The sequence below is a fragment of the Rhinoraja longicauda genome, chromosome 12, assembly GCF_053455715.1.
Source record: "Rhinoraja longicauda isolate Sanriku21f chromosome 12, sRhiLon1.1, whole genome shotgun sequence".
NCBI lineage: Eukaryota > Metazoa > Chordata > Chondrichthyes > Rajiformes > Arhynchobatidae > Rhinoraja > Rhinoraja longicauda.
In genome coordinates, this window is record NC_135964.1 from 35,110,685 (window position 1) to 35,128,566 (window position 17,882).

General features: G+C 40.6%; 1 protein-coding gene across 1 annotated transcript; it reads left to right on the plus strand.

Annotated features, from left to right (window-relative positions):
- The first annotated feature begins 5,952 nt into the window (after positions 1-5,952).
- On the plus strand, positions 5,953-17,180 carry LOC144598558 (retinoschisin-like). Its single transcript, XM_078408737.1, has 6 exons — positions 5,953-6,005; positions 6,395-6,420; positions 9,362-9,473; positions 10,926-11,067; positions 15,620-15,815; positions 16,362-17,180. Exons 1-6 carry the CDS (start codon positions 5,960-5,962, stop codon positions 16,512-16,514), a joined length of 675 nt encoding a protein of 224 aa, XP_078264863.1. The 5' UTR covers positions 5,953-5,959; the 3' UTR covers positions 16,515-17,180.
- Positions 17,181-17,882: the final 702 nt, after the last annotated feature.

Sequence of the window (17,882 nt, forward strand, 5' to 3'; positions counted from 1 at the left end):
AAGCTGACCAAGATCCCAAAAAGGAGGAAAGATTCTAAGGGGAGTAAGAAGCACCCGTGGCTGACAAGGGCAGTCAAGGACAGCATAAAAATAAAAGAGAAGAAGTATATCATAGCAAAGAAGAGTGGGAAGCCAGAGGATTGGGAATCTTTTAAAGAGCAACAGAAGATAACTAAAAAGGCAATACGGGGAGAAAAGATGAGGTACGAGGGTAAACTAGCCAATAATATAAAGGAGGATAGTAAAAGCTTTTGTAGGTATGTGAAGAAGAAAAAAATAGTCAAGGCAAATGTGGGTCCCTTGAAGTCGGAAGCAGGGGAATTTATTATGGGGAACAAGGAAATGGCAGACGAGTTGAACTGGTACTTTGGATCTGTCTTCACTAAGGAAGATACAAACAATCTCCCAGATGTTCTAGTGGCCAGAGATCCTACGGTGACGGAGGAACTGAAGGAGATTCACATTAGGCAGGTAATGGTGTTGGGTAGACTGATGGCACTGAAGGCTGATAAATCCCCAGGGCCTGATGGTCTGCATCGCAGGATACTTAAGGAGGTGGCTCTAGAAATTGTGGATGCATTGGTGATCATTTTCCAATGTTCTATAGATTCAGGATCAGTTCCTGTGGATTGGAGGGTAGCTAATATTATCCCACTTTTTAAGAAAGGAGGGAGAGAGAAAAGGGGAAATTATAGACCAGTTAGTCTGACATCAGTGATGGGGAAGATGCTGGAGTCAATTATAAAAGACAAAATTTCGGAGCATTTGGATAGCAGTAACAGGATCGTTCCGAGTCAGCATGGATTTACGAAGGGGAAATCATGCTTGACTAATCTTCTGCAATTTTTTGAGGATGTAACTAGGAAAATTGACAGGGAGAGCCGGTGGATGTGGTGTGCCTTGACTTTCAAAAAGCCTTCGACAAGGTCCCAGATAGGAGATTAGTGGGCAAAATTAGAGCACATGGTATTGGGGGTAGGGTACTGACATGGATAGAAAATTGGTTGACAGACAGAAAGTAAAGAGTGGGGATAAATGGGTCCCTTTCAGAATGGCTGACAGTGACTAGTGGGGTACCGCAAGGTTCGGTGCTGGGACCGCAGCTATTTACAATGACTTGGATGAAGGGACTAAAAGTACCATTAGCAAATTTGCAGATGATACAAAGCTGGGTGGTAGTGTGAGCTGTGGGGAAGATGTTATGAGGTTGCAGGGTGTGGAGGAGGAGCCAGCGCTGCCCTCACAGCTGCGGCTTGCCTGCAGTCCGTTTGTCTTTTGTGTTTTTTGTTGGTTTTGTCTGAATTGTAGTTTTGATATGATGTAGTGTTTGCGGCTGTGAGGGGGGGGTGGGGGGACTGTAAAAGTGTCTCTCCCGAACGGAGACCCGACCTTTGTTTCTGTGTCATGTCTCCGTTCCCGCTGTGGCCTACCACCGGCCATGCACCTGGAGCTGGCGGCCTCCGGCTGGGACCACCTGGGCTCTGGTTCACAGAGCCCGCGGCTCGGACTCACCACCTGCGGCGCTGGCTGCCTTCGGAACCTGCGGGAGCGGCTGCGACTCGTCTCCGGAGGCTTCAGTGTGGGCCGCCTGGACGTCGGAAGCCCGCAGGCCCCTGGGTGGGGGCCGACATCGGGAGCTCCGGCAGCGGCAGCGTCTTTGCCCTCCCCGAATCGTGGGGCTTGGGTCGGCCCGCTGTAGACCTTTCACCGTCCGGCGCGGCCTGAAATAGGCCGCGGGATTTTCTCCGCCCGGCGGGGGCTTCAATGTTGGGAGCCCCGACCGCCCCGACGTGGCAACTCCAACAGCCTGTCCGTGGGGGAAGACGGCAGGGAAGAGAAAAGACATTCTGGCCTTCCATCACAGTTAGGAGAGGAGACTCACTGTGATGGATGTTTCTTTTTGTTTGGTATTAGTTTATGACTGTATGTGTTATTGCATTTTTATTGATTATTCTTATTGGTATTGTTGAACTGCGGGTAATTTTTCATTTCACTACACATTTATGTGTATGTGACAAATAAACGACTATTGACTATTGGACTTGGACAGGTTGTGCGAGTGGGCGGATGCATGGCAGATGCAGTTTAATATGGATAAGTGTGAGGTTATCCACTTTGGTGGTAAGAATAAGAATGCAGATTATTATCTGAATGGTGTCAAGTTAGGAAAAGGGGATGTACAATGAGATCTGGGTGTCCTAGTGCATCAGTCACTGAAAGGAAGCATGCAGGTACAGCAGGCAGTGAAGAAAGCCAATGGAATGTTGGCCTTCATAACAAGAGGAGTTGAGTATAGGAGCAAAGAGGTCCTTCTGCAGTTATACAGGGCCCAGTGAGACCGCACCTGGAGTACTGTGTGCAGTTTTGGTCTCCAAATTTGAGGTTGGATATTCTTGCAATTGAGGGCGTGCAGCGTAGGTTTAATAGGTTAATTCCCGGAATGGCGACACTGTCATATGTTGAAAGACTAGAGCGGCTTGGCTTGTATACACTGGAATTTAGAAGGATGAGAGGGGATCTTATCGAAACATATATGATTTTTAAGGGGTTGGACACGTTAGAGGCAGGAAACATGTTCCAATGTTGGGGGAGTCCAGAACCAGGGGAAACAGTTTAAGAATAAGGGGTAAGCCATTTAGAACGGAGATGAGGAAAAACTTTTTCAGTCAGAGAGTTGTAAATCTGTGGAATTCACTGCCTCAGAAGGCAGTGGAGGCCAATTCTCTGAATGCATTCAAGAGAGAGCTAGATAGAACGCTTAAGGATAGCAGAGTCAGGGGGTATGGGGAGAAGGCAGGAACGGGGTACTGATTGAGAATGATCAGCCATGATCACATTGAATGGTGGTGCTTTCATGAAGGGCCGAATGGCCTACACCTGCACTTATTGTCTATTGTCTATTGTCTAAGATGCCCAACCAAGCAAGTCGAACTTGGTTGCATCCGAGAAATTTCTTATCATTGAAGGTGGTGGGCATCTAGAACTCATTCTCTGGAGGATGAAATCCTCATCATATTTGAAAAGAACTTGAATATTCATAGTGTATAATCCACAAACGACAACAAAAGCAGTGAAATTTGATCAGGCAATTTAACTCTTTTTTGATTAGGCACATCATCATACTTGTCAAGACTTTCAGGTTAACCTTGTTTTTTTTTACAATTTTGCTGCCTTAAGTATAGTAAGGTGAACATTTTGCAGAAAATCACACCAGTGTGCAACCATCAGTTTTGCTGCTGCTCCCTCTCTCCTCATTGCGAGAATCCTCCAAATGCTACATTTTTTTTATTTGTTCGTGACCATCTCCTTCTATGCTATACAGTCATCTCTTTTGTTCTGTAAACTCTCCTGCATATCATTAAATAAACCCTTTTGTTCCTTCTTGTTTCCTCTGGATCTTAAAACTTGTTTTATCACTATTGCAAGTTTCGATGTAAGGTAATTGATGTGTGATATTCACTCTTATTTTCCCCCATTTATGCTGCCTGACAAGCCTGGATTTTGGGCATCAATTTAAAATTGCCATTAAGTAAATTTGGAAAGACAAAATTTCCTTGCACAGACCATTGTGCATTTGTGGCAGTATGGAATGACAAAGCAGTTGAATATTAAACCATTACATATCATTTACTTTGTGGGAAAACATCAAGAGAACTATTATGAGTTTTGTATTAATCTAACAAAAAGCTGACAAAACGATGAGTAAATAGACTCTTACTTGACTCTATGAGACGTTAAGCAAATGAAATTGAGGAGTTTTAGGTACTTAGTATGGAACAGAATACAGACAATCGAGTTTTACAGGCAATGGAATTTTTAGCTTCTAACAAAAACATAGATAAAGGCAATGGCAGTGGACAAAGTTAAGTGCAGTGACAGGAAACGGTTCTGACCATCTACCCTATCTATGCCAGTCATAATTTTATATACTTCTATCAGGTTTCCCCTCAATTTCTGTTGTTCCAGAGAAATCCATCCAAGTCTGGCCAGCCTCTCCTGTAGCTAATACCCCCTAATCCAGGCATCATTCTGCTAAACCTCCTCTGCATCCTTACCAAAGCCTCCACATCTTTCTGTATTAGGGTGACTGGAACTGCATGCAATACTCTAAATGAAGCATGACCAAATCCTATAAAACTGCCTCATGACTTCCTGTCTCTTATACACAATGCCTTGACCAATGAAGGTAAGCATTCCATATGCCTTCTTTACCATTCTATTGACTTGTGTCACCATTTTCAGGGTGTTATGGAACAGAAAACGAGGGGAAACCTGATAGAAGTATATAAAATTATGCAGGCGATAGGATAGGGTCTCGACCCGAAACGTCACCCATTCCTTCTCTCCCGAGATGCTGTCTGACCTGCTGAGTTACTCCAGCATTTTGTGAATAAATCGATTTGTACCAGCATCTGCTGTTATTTTCTTATACAGATAGGATAGATAGTCAGAATCTTTTTTTCAGGGTGGAAATATTAAATACTGGAAGGCTTAGCTTTAAGCTGAAAGGGCAAAATTTAAAGAAGATGTGCAGGGCAAATCTTATTTTACACAGAGTGTTGTGGGTGCCTGGGACGTCCTGCTAGGGATTGTGGTGGAGGTAGATAAGATAATGATGTTTAAGAGCCCTTGGTAGGCACATGGACATGCAGAAAATGGAGGAATATGGATCATGTGTAGGCAGATATTAGTTTTGCTTGGCATCACATTCAGCACAGATATTAATGATAGAAGACAGGGTTGTGGTGACGGGGCGATATTCTGTGCTGTACTGTTCTCCTTTTTATGTTAAACAAATTAGCCACGTTAGATTCATTCTGTGCAAACAGGTTAGGAACAATAGAAGATGGACACAAAATGCTGGAGTACCTTAGTGGGACAGGCAGCGTCTCTGGATAAAAGGAATGGGTGATGTTTTGGGTGGGGACCCTTCTTCAGACAATCTTCGATGTAAACCAGCATCTGCAATTCCTTCCTACACATAAGAACTGAACAAGACGGGACTGTTTAGTTAATTAAAATTGTATTTCATTCACTGATATCAAAGAGAACTAATACTATTGCAGTGCTTGTGGAATTGGTGACGGTGTGACTCTATACAGTCAATGCCTATGATTAATATTTACAGAAGTTAAAATCAGAATCAGGATAGGAACCCTAGGATTTCCTAGGGTAACTGCATAAACAAAAATGTGTCAGAAAGCCTTTTAATGACTGAAATCATTTGAGAACAAATGCATTGTACACCATCTGGGATTCAGTCCACACCAGGGACTTAAGCACATAATCCGGGCTAACAACCTGAGAGTATTTTATCTTCCGGATGAGATATTAAACTAAGGCCCATTTCTATCTCTGTCATTGCAAAAGATTCCACAACACGATTTCAAAGAGTCCAGGAGAGTTATCCTATGTGACCCATTCAATATTTATTCTGCATTTAACATGAAAAAATAGGAGGTCCAATAATTTTTACATTTCTAATTTAGGCATCTTATTGTGTGCAGACAATAAGTTCTGAAGAAGGGTCTCGACCCGAAACGTCATCCATTCCTTCTCTCCTGAGATGCTGCCTGACCTGCTGAGTTACTCCAGCATTTTGTGAAATAAATACCTTCGATTTGTACTAGCATCTGCAGTTATTTTCTTCCACCACTTATTGTGTGCAGATTTCAATATTGCCATGTTGCTTCATTGCAGCATGTTGAATTGGTTGTCAAGTATTTCAGGCATCCTCGGATACTGAAAGGTGCCAAAGAAATTGTAACAGTGCTGTAATTTTCCTTCTCATTAATCTTTTCTGTGAGCCTCAAAAAAGACTAAATAATGAAATAAGGACAAGGAGCTAAGAAGCAATAAGGGTTAAGATTCTTATGAAGTACGCTGACGTGGAGAATTAAGATAATCCTTCCAGATCTAGAGCAGTGCTTCAATTTGCTGTGTGCATAATCTTGAAAAGATGAAGGTAGAAAGCATCCTGTTTTCCATTCTGTTCTTGTCTGAAGGTATGTTGACCACTTTCTACTAAGATAAGTTCATCAAAAACTGTTCAAAATATCAGAATTTATCAATTATATTTTTACCCATTTAGTATTTTTTGATACATAAGTGCGAGTGTCCCATTACGTTCTTCGAGTTACTTCCAAGATGTGATATTTCTTCAGTGACTTCAGTGATTAGATCTCCAGGATTCATTACTGAAAATATGTACAAGTTCCAATTAGTGAGGAAAAACCTTACAAAATAGTATGTAATAGACTAGTTCAATGTCCTATCTGATTTGTCATTTTATTAAAATATTAAATAAAAGTAATTGCATTTGTGTTTGAGAAAATATTAGATTCTGTCTTTTGATCTATCTTTTTCAATTCTTCTCAAAATCCACCTGGAAAAGCTTTCTCAACTCTTTCTGCCACTGAGGTATGGGGTTCAGCATAATGTTAGCAAAATGTTAAAGTATTGTTTATCTTAAGCAAATGTTTTGATGTAATCCTTGTGTGCAAAATTTGCCATTAGAAGATTATCCTTCAAAAGCATTGTTTTGGCCATTATTTCTTAAAATAGGCAAACTAATTAAATAATCATCTAAAATTATTTAATTCTTATATAGTTTAGTATAGATTAGAGGGAAGATGTTTTAAATACTGGATCAATTGGTAATTGAGAACAAAATAGTAATTATAACCAACCATTATATCTTGTTAATTTCATTTGGTCCAACAGAAGGATTTATTCACTGTGTTGGTTGGGGGATAAATAAGTTATTTTTAAAAAGGCTTATTTAAACATGATCCCACACCTGATAATCTATGTATTATCACATGAGCGTGTAAAGATTTGATTAATTTAGTTTTTTACAAAACATTCCATTTTCATTATTCTGCTTAATCAGTCTTGTCGTGTTGTTTAGGCTAAGATTATATAGGATTATTTCATACTATGCACTACATACCACAGTGAAACATGCTTTTCAGCCCAAATTGTCCTTTCTAGTGTGTATGCTTCATTTGAATCTTCTTTTCTAATCCCGATCTATCAGCATAACCCCATCAGTTCATAGCTCCTCTTTACCTTTCCAATTATTTTTTTGCCATTTCAACTAATTATTCATGTTGTCTTTTTGTTTCTAAATCTGCTGTCTACACACAATGCATGTCTCTTATTGATTATGCTCCTTCATGATTGTCATGTGGCTTTATTCAACTGTGAAGTCCCATGATCATTTTGTTTGTTTTTTGAATTGTGGAATTGAATTTTTCTTGTTGACTGCTAATTTAAATGTTTACCATTGCTATCCCATAATATTGTTTGCCAGCATTGTTCCCATTATACTCTCATAATCAGCTTTCCTCCAATCAATCAATGTGTTTTTGTCATACATATATCTTAATCTAGTATTATCCTGAAGCATTTTAAATTATGACCACTTGTCCAGATGTTCCCCGCTTTACTTTTATTTGCATTATTTCATTAAAGCAAATGCATCCTGTTGGGACCTACTGCAGTTCCCTATTGGATTGAAAAGGAACTAGAATATAATGTTCAAATTCCATTCCTTTATTCCTTTTGTGTACTTCTTTACATTTACTGACAGGGTAGTTGAAATCCCTGAAGATTATTATTCTATTTTCTTTACTCATTTCCTAATTCATCTGCATTTCTCTGTCGTTATTACGTATCTGTAATCTCTATGCCAGTCTGATTGCTCCTGTAACATATTTTATTCTACCCACTTGGATTCTATTTTTGTTTCCCAATAGTGGTATTTCTTTATTCTACTGTTTTTATTAATCTCTGATAAGTATCACAACTCAGGCATCATCTACACTGCATTCATGATAACATTGTCCAAAATCCCTCCTCTCCTTTAAGTTTCAAAGTGTCTCTAATTTTTATTCTATCTTTGATTTTGAATAGAGATTCAAGATGGAGATATCTCCTGTACATGTATTTGCCCGAGATAGTATCAGCATTCACAGACTCCTGCATAATAACTTGCCCTGTTATATCTTACATTGCTATTTTATTTATCTAATTGGGTGGACTTTATTTAACAATTATTTATTGTTATATTTCAATAATTTAAAGTAAGCTTTAAATTTATTTCAATATATTAGACAGTTTCCTGGTATTAGTTTAAATAATTTCTCCAGCTTAGAGACCAAACTTAAACACTCACCAAACAATCCACGCACATTGTTCTGTGTTATCATTTAGTCATAAAATCTTAGCATACAAACAAGCCTTTTGACCTATAATGTCCATGCCAGCCAGCATGCCTATTTACACTAATCCCACTTGCCTGCATTAATGTGCCCCTCATTGAAGCACCTGTTCAGATGCCTTTTAAATGCAGTTGCTGTTCCTGACTCCACCGCCTCCTCGGGCAGCTCAATCCAGAGATAAACTAAGTATAATTTACCCCTCAGTTCCCCTTTAAATTCCCTTCTCTCACCTTCAGCTTATGCTACTTTAGAAACCGTTAGCACGAGAAACAGACGTTGGCTATATACCCTATATATGCTCTCTTAGGACTGCTGTAATGTTTCCCCTAAACAATACTACAATTCCCTCCTTTCTTACCTCCACCTCTGCCATGCTGGAAGCATTGATACCCTGGAATATTGAGCAGACACTCCTGTCCATCCCTCAAGCATGTTTTTGTAATCACTGTCATATTACAATGCCCTGTACCAATCTATGCTCTGAATTCATCTCTTACCTGCGAGGCCTCTTGCATTAAAGTAAATGAAGTTTAGCCTATCAGATCTTCCATGCTCCCTGTCTTAACCCTGTCTGTCCCGCCCACTGGAATGGCTTCTACTAACCTTCATATTTGCTTCAACTTTGTCCTCACTTCCTAAGAGATTCTCTGATAGGACTATTTATATATTGTTTCCGAAAATTTTCTTATAAAGCCACCTTGTAATCAACACTATTCCCCCAAATGTTTTGTGCTATAATGCTGCTGGTATCCCTTCTCATTCTCCTGGTCTTTACACTTAGCCTCTCATTTTTGCTCCTCCACCTTTTCTTTCGACCTCTTGCAATTATGTCCTTGCCTTCCTATGACATCACACTTCAGTTTTAGTCGTCCATTATTTACCCTTTATGACTTTTCTTCCTGCTCTCTAAACACAAGTTTCTCATTTTTTTAGAAACATATCGGGGTTATTCTTTCTTCCCTCTTTGTTTGATCCCCCCTCTTTGCTAAACTCCCAAATTTCATAATCTATTGCAGCAGGACCCTGTGTTGAAAGTATTTTACAAAAACAATGTTTAGGATGTTCAAAGCAAATTAACTACATAAATCATCCAGCGGCGTTCACGGCCTAAGATTCATGTACTTTATGAATGACAGGGAGAAAAGGAAGATCAGTCGTGTAACAAGACTTGCAAATGTAATTGCAATGTTGAACCTAACAGAACTGAGAGAATGGTACAAGGACCATCAGTTCTAGACTGTATGCCAGGTAAGAATTACTATTGCCAGTTTAACATGGTTTTAAAAGGCACAGTTCAATTTTGGGGAGTATTCTTGAAGATCTAGCTGAACTTTACTCTGAAAACAAGCAATTTCATAATGCAACTGTGTAATCAAATTAAATATTGATTCCTAGAAAAAATCTGACGATTTGAATGGATTATTTGGCTGGCCTGTTACACAGAACTGACCATTGGCATCTATCACTACATTTTATTTAAATGTAGTGATGATAGGAAAAGTGGTCTAGATCACCAGTTAATCTTCTCTAAATGCGATCTTCAGATACATATTGATCATCATTGAAGATTAAATAGATTATCTGTCACTGCCACCCGCACAAGTGAAACAGCACTGATCAAAATTAACAAGCTTCAGATTCTCCGTAAATTTGTAAGAGCAATTCGGTCCAGACAACATTAGGTTATCCAGGGACATTCAGATAAGGACGAGCTCTTATGTCTCATGTGAAAGGGATGCTGCAAGATTTGTCAAAAAAGATATTCCCAATTGAATCCTCAGCAACACAACTCACTGGTGACCTTCAATACAATTGCACAATCTTTTTATTAACTTGGCCTAAGTCAGACAGATCCAGGTGCTTGGCTGGTTGCGAATTGGTTTTGGTGGGGATAAAATAAAGAAATTAAAGTTGAAAGCAAAGAGGATGTGGTGTTGAAAACTGTTCAAAAGAAAAGCTGAACTTCATGTATCAACCCAAGTTTAAAAATACTGGCTCAGGCCATCACTGGTGTGAACACAGACTTGCTGCAGGAGGAAAAGAGCCAAAAACAATGGTGAGAAAGGAGGTCTAGTGAAGATAATATTACAAAGAGAGAACTGAGAATTAATTTCTGGTCTTGTTAAAGATCTTGGGATTAAACTACACCAATGGCTCTTGTTCAAACTGTAAATGTCAAATGTTCCTGCTAGTCATTTCTGCTTCACTTTTGCTTAAGTAGTTCTTTTCTTTCACCTTTGTTGGATTCCCATCAACCTTTTTGAAGGATGGAAAAAATGGTGGAAAACTTTCACAGCCCACCTAAGGTGCCCTGACCCAATGTTATTTTATTTTTCCCACCAACATTCTCTTTTTTCCCCAGTAATCTCTGAGTTTACTACATCGGGTTTTATCTGATTTTCAATATTGCATCAGTGGTGATCGTACCTTCAATGGTTTGATCCTTTTGCTTGTGTAAACATCCTGACTCTATATCCTACTTCTTTGACCAAACCTTTGGCTGGTCATCTATCCTGCAATATCCATGTTTGGCTTGTTATCAAATTTTGTGTGTTATTGTATCTTTTGGCCACTTTTGTACAAATACAAGATATTGTTGAAACATTACCTACCTGCAAATGAGTTAATTTACATTAAGAATCAGGACAACATTGCAAGAAAAAAAACTTTCACTACTTATAAATTACTTTGGTTTTACAGAGTGTCCTTATCACCGAGCACTTGGGTTTGAATCTGGACTTGTTACAAAAGATCAGATAAGCTGTTCCAATGAAGATCATTACACAGGATGGTATTCTTCGTGGATGTCAAACAAAGCAAGAATGAACAGCCAGGGTTTTGGGTAAGTAATCACGTGACAGAATCTTGCATCATCCTATTCAATCTTTGCTTTAATATTGTTGGAAATTTAGGAAATTTCTCTCCATTTAATTGCAGTTTTTGTTCTAATTCATCATGAAGTGAAATGGAAATTTCCCAATTGAAAATGAAAACCATGAAATACAGTAATTTGGCTCATCAAATTCACTCATTTCATTGACAGTTTTAAAACATGGTAAACGAACTATTTTTTGCACGATGTTTTATAAAATGTACTACTTTTATGAATACACAATTTCAGATGGTATAAGACTTGGAAATAATACTATGCATTTTTCTTATGTACAGCCTTAACAAACCTGTACAATATTCCTTTGCTAGTTGCCTTGGTTGAGAGGGTGGACCCATTGGTTAGGGTCTTAAGCTGGTTCAGTTTGTGAAATAAACCGCACAGCTGTTATTGCACAGATTTTTAACCCGAGGTCTGCTCAAATGATGGTAATCTTCGTCAATTTCCTGATGAACAATTTCCCATGAGCTAAATTGGATATCTAGGTAAAATAAGTACAAGGATTCTAATGTGTGATTAACCAGCAACTATTACTTTTGATGCAAACAGTTGACTATCTTTTTGCAGCCAGATCATTTAATTGATGACTGGGTGAATAAACAGTGTGAACTGCACTATTTAGTGTTTTAACTTCTCAGCAAGCAGATAAATTTGTTTAATGTGTGGGAACAACTGCAGATGCTGATTTAAATTGAAGGTAGACACAAAATGCTGGAGTAACTCAGCGGAACAGGCAACATCTCTGGAGAGAAGGAATGGGTAATGTTTCCGGTCGAGACCCTTCTTCAGACTGATGTCAGGGGAGTGGGCGGGACAGAGATAGAATGTAGTCGGAGACAGTAAGACTGGTGGGAGAACTGGGAATGGGAGGTGATGAAAAGAAAGGGAAAGCAAGGGCTATTTGAAGTTAGAGAAGTCAATGTTCATACCACTGGGGTGTAAGCTACCCAAGCGAAATATGTGGCGTTGTTTCCCCAATTTGGGCTGGGCCTCACTCTGACAATGGAGGAGGCCCAGAACAGAAAGGTCAGATTGGGAATGGGAGTGGAAAGTTAAAGTGCTGAGCAACCGGGAGATAAGGTAGGTTGAGGTGGACTGAACGGAGGTGTTCAGTGAAACGATCGCCGAGCCTGCGCTTGGTCTCGCCGATATACAGAAGTTGACACCTGGAACAGTGCATACAGTAGATGAGGTTGGAGGACGTGCAAGTTAACTTCTGCCTCACCTGAAAAGTCTGTCGGTGTCCTTGGATGAGGTTGAGGGGGGAGGTAAAGGGACAGGTGTTGCATCTCTTGTGGTTGCAGGGGAAAGTACCTGGGGAGGGGGTGATTTGGGTGGGAAGGGACGAGTTGACCAGGGAGCTGAGGAGCGAATGGTCTGAGGAGATGGGAAGATGTGGCTAGTAGTGGGATCCCGTTGGAGGTGGTGAAAGTATTGGAGAATTATATGCTGTCTGCGACAGCTGATGGGATGGAAGGAGAGGACAAGGGCGACTCTGACCTTGTTGTAAATGGGGGAAGGGGAGCAAGAGCGGAGCTGCGGGATATCGGGGAGACCGTAGTGAGAGCCTCATCTATAATGAAAGAGGGGAACTCCCATTTCCTAAAGAATGAGGACATCTCCGATGATCTAGTATGGAAAACCTCATCCTGTGTGCAGATGCAGCGTATACGGATGAATTGGGAGTAGGGGATAGAGTCTTTACAGGAAGCAGGGTGGGAAGAAGTGTAGTCTAGATAGCTATGGGAGTCAGTAGGTTTGTAGTAGATGTCGGTCAATTGTCTGTCTCCTGCGATGGAGACGGTGAGATCCAGACGGTAAAAAGATATCAGAGATGGTCCAAGTGAATTTTAGTGCAGGATGGAAATTAGTCATGAAGTTGATGAAGTCAGTGAGTTTTGCATAGGTGCAGAATGCAGCACGGATGCAGTCAGCAATGTAGCGGAGGTAGAGTTTGGGGATAGGGCCAGTGTACGCCTGGAACAGTGATTGTTCGACATACCCTACAAAGAGGCAGGCAGAGCATCGGCAATACCAAGCACAGGCTCGGCGATCGTTTCCCTGAACACCTCCGCTCAGTCTGCCTTAACCTACATGATCTCCCGGTTGTTCCACACTTTAACTCCCCCTCCCACTCTGACCTGGGCCTCCTCCATTGTCAGAGGTCAGGCGCAAATTGGAGGAACAGCACCTCATATTTCATATGGGTAGCTTACACCCCAGCGGTATGAACATTGATTTCTCTAACTTCAAATAGCCCTTGCTTTCCCTCTCTCCATCCCCTCCCCCTTCCCCCACCAGTCTTACTGTCATCGACTACATTCTATCTCTGCCCAACCCACTCCCGATATCTGTCTGAAGAAGGGTCTCGACCCAAAATGTCACCCATACCTTCTCTCCAGAGATGCTTGCTGTCCCGCTGAGTTATTCCAGCATTTTGTGTCAACTCCCAATTTGTTTAATGGTGATCATTGTGGCTACAGCAGATGCTGGCAGGCAACCTGGAACTCATTCTGAAAAACATTCAAGAATGGCACATTAGCAGAGATAGCCCATGTTTGCCCTTCAGTACTTCTATCATCATTCCATTCTAATAATGACGCACAACATTTGTGGTAGATGCCAATGATCAGTTGTGTGTAACAGACCAACCAAATAGTCTATTCAAGACATTATGTTTTTTCTTGGAATCAATAATTACGTCATTGCATTGTGAAATAGCTCCATGTTTTTACTGATACCCCAAACTGGTGGTCTTATTGTAGGAGATACAAAGTTGGAGAGACATTCTGTTTTTACAGTGGACCAAGCAGCATTCGATACACATCTTCAGGCCCAGCTGCTGATGCCATCCCTAGCTGCTTCCAGGCCAGTCCTAGACTTTCACCTCCAGTCCGGGCTGCTGACACCGTCTTCAGCCTGCACCACCTCCCCGGCTGCTTCCAGGATGGGTCACCAACACCATCCCAGGCCACTTCCGGGCCGGACCTACTGTCCTATGCCAGGCCTGGCTGCCAAAGCTGGCCCACACCGTCTCCCCAGCACATTCCAGGCTAGACCTATTGTCCATCACCGCTAGCCCAGTTTCCTCAGCCCCTTCCAGGCCGTGCTTGCTGCCGCCACCGCCAACCTGCCGCCCACGGGCCGGAACCATAACTCCATTGATTCTCACCTCTCCCCCAACCGCTAGCACACCGGGGCCATTCACTCACCTGGATTCCAGGCCCAGTTCCAAACCAAGTCTGAAGAATAGTCTTGCCCCATAACGTCATCTATCCATGTTCTCCAGCGATGCTGCATGAGGTGCTGAGTAACTCCAGCACTTTGTTCCCATCTTGTGTATTAATCAGCATTGGTAGTTCTTTGTTTCTGCTACTTATACGATGCTCTATTATTCGGTAATCCCTTATAGCAATCAGCAGAAACAGACACTATTCACCCTCCCCGCCCCCATGGTTTGTTATGAGTTTTTTACTGTATTTTGTACTTGTTCAAACAGCAATGGATATTCCCATTTCAAGATCTCCTTGAACACACTAAACCTATGTAATCAGCAAATGAAGTGATCTTCCAAAGTAAAAACACATCATCCAGAATTAATTATTTCATACATAAAACTTACATTTTTCTTCAGAACTTCGCTCTATCTTTCTATGATCCTTATTACTTCTCCAAATCAGCAAGGCCTCATCTCTTGGCATTTTCTTCCTTTTGTGGCCGCACCTACCTGCCTCTTGGGTGTTAGTGATTTGGTTTCAGATCCTTGCTGAACAATTGTGGACACAGAAACTTGGCTCACCCCAACCACATTTGAGATCTCTCCCTGTAATTTTGAAATGTTTGCCTCTTTGGAGTGATACTCATTTTGTCAATTGGTTCACATCCAATTTATGAATTGCTTGAGTTCTTCTCAAATGATGATAAAACGATGGACAGATGATGCAATGCAAGTGTAAGGTTTTTTTTGTCTTTCATTTATTTTGAATACCAGTTTTAAAAATAAGAACAAATGGTGGATAAAGAAGCTCATCATATGAAAAAATGGCAAAATCAGTCCAAATTCAATTAATTTCCACAAAGATGGATAGGATGGGCTCAAGCAATAATTTGGATTTGTTAATCTAAGTATGTTAAATTGTTGTGGGGCATTTTTGTTATATAGTTTAATTTTTAATTTTTAGAAAATTATGCTTAGTTTGGAGCATGTTGCTGATGATTAGAAAGGCCTTGAGCAGTGCAGGGCCTGGTCAATCAGTTGGGCACCAGCCTGCCAGTGAAGGGTTGTAGCCCAAGTCCCATTCGAGGTGACAGTCGATTCAGCAGGCAAATAAATGTAGAACAATGAACTTTTAAAGAATATTCCAAGCCATCATGTCTGCTGCTTATATCCCTGGTCTTTGTCCAAACATCTGTTAATCAAAAAAATGTATCCACTTGCCAGGCTTGTTCTATCTTTCAATATATATTTTTCTCCCATAGATTTCATTCTTCTTCAATGTTACAGGTGTGCATGGTTATCAATGTACCAGGACAATCAGCAATGGCTTCAGATTGATCTTAAAAAAATCGGAGTTATTTCTGGGATCATTACACAAGGACGATGTGATGCTGATGAATGGATGACAAAGTACAGCATACAGTATAGATCTGGTGAAACCTTCAACTGGGTTTACTATAAAGATCAGACAGGAAACAATCGAGTAAGTACTGGAACATGGTCCAGCAATACGCCAGGGGATATACTTCACTTTAATAACCTCACCATTATCAAACCCCTTCATCTCTCCTCTCACTTGCTCCATATTCTCCTCCGGCTCTACAAATCTGCCATCATACCCATTTTTCTTCGTTTTTGTATTTTTGATCATTTTCATTGTTGAATGCTCCATTATCAGTGACTGTCTTTAGCTATCAAGCCCTATGCGTTGGCATCCCTTACCCCAAACTTTTCTAAATTCTTTCAAGGCACTTTAAATTTGCCTTTTTTGATCCTTTGAGTCATTTTGGAATGTTCTATATTAAAAGGTGATATAAATGAAACAAACCATGGTTGCTGATGACAATTACTGTTATCCCCTTAACAGCTTAGAAGTACTAACATTACATATGGCAAGGAAACAAGGTTCACCCACTGGGTACTTGTTTACCAGAAAGAGTTCTCCTGGAAGGTATATCCATGCGAGAAAGCTTGGATTTCAATTATTGTTTTAGTTCAACTTTATAGGATTATTTTTTCTCTCCCCTAGGTGTTTTATGGAAATTCAGACAGATCGTCTTCAGTGCAGAATTTCCTGCGTCCTCCAATTGTAGCTCGATACATCAGAATGATACCGTTGGGGTGGCATGTTCGGATTGCTATCAGGATGGAACTACTTGAATGCCTGAACAAATGTCAGTAATAACATTTACAAAATAGAAGAAATGGCATATTAAGAACAAAATGGACTTTGCTCAAAATTAACAATTAAATGAACATGATTTCTATTTATCCTTATTTTAAAACAATCTATGCTTATGACTCAGTCAGTTTTAATCCAGTGTAGTTACATTTACTATGGTACGTAATAAATTGTACAATCAAATTAAAATTAATTTCTACTAATTTCATTCTAGTCATAAGATCATAAGTGATAGGAGAAGAATTACACCATTTAGCTCATCAAATCTACTCCACCATTCAATCATGGCTGATCTATCTCTCCCTCCTAATCCCATTCTCCGGCTGTCTCCCCATTACCTGATGCCTGTACAAATCAAGAATCTATCTCTCTCTGGCTTAAATATATCCACTGACTTGGCCTCCCAGCCTTCTGTGGCAAAGAATTCCACAGATTCACCACCCTTTCACTAAAGAAATTCCTCCTCATTTCCTTCCTAAATGAACATCCATTAATTCTGAGGCCATGATCTCTAGTCCTGGACTCTACAACTAGTGGAAACATCCTCTCCACATCCACACATCCACTATTCTGTACATTTCAATGAGGTCCCACCTCATTCTTCTAAACTCCAGCAAGTACAGGCCCAGTGCCATCAAACGCTCATCACAATGTTCACCTACTCATTCCTGGGATCATTCTTGTAATCCTCTTATGGACTTTCTCCAGAGCCAGCATATCCCTCAGATATAGTGCCCAAAATTGCTCACAATATTCCAAATGCGGCCTGACCAGCACCTTGTGGAGCCTCAGCATTACATCCCTGTTTTTGCATGCACGCCCTCTTGAAATAAATTGCATTTGTTTTCTATACTACCAATTCAACTTGAAGATTATTTTGGGGAATCCTGTACCAGCACTCCCAAGTCCCTTGCCACTCCAATTTCTGGATTATCTCTCCATTTAGAAAATAATCTACGCCTTTATTCCTACTACCAAAATGCATGACTTCACACTTTGTTACACTATAAAAACATAGAAAATAAGTGCAGGAGTAGGCCTTTGAGCCAGCACCGCCATTCAATATGATCATGGCTGATCATCCAGAATCAGTGCCCCGTTCCTGCTTTCTCCCCTTATCCCTTGATTCCATTAGCCCTAAGAGCTATATCCAACTCTCAGTCGATTCATTCTTTCATCATATGTCAATCCCACCACCCACAATTAACCTGGTGAACCTACGTTGCACTCCCTCAATAATAAGAATGTCCTTCCTCAAATTAGCAGACCAAAACTCCAAACAATACTCTAGGTGCGGTCTCACCAGGGCCCTGTACAACTGCAGTAGGACCTCTTTGCTCCTATTCTCAAATCCTATTGCTATGAAGA

Coding starts and splice junctions, on each gene's coding strand:
- LOC144598558 (XM_078408737.1), top strand. CDS start 5,960: ATGAAGGTAGAAAGCATCCTGTTTTCCATTCTGTTCTTGTCTGAAG. Junction 6,006..6,394: donor CATTCTGTTCTTGTCTGAAG/GTATGTTGACCA, acceptor CACCTGGAAAAG/CTTTCTCAACTCTTTCTGCC. Junction 11,068..15,619: donor ATGAACAGCCAGGGTTTTGG/GTAAGTAATCAC, acceptor TCAATGTTACAG/GTGTGCATGGTTATCAATGT.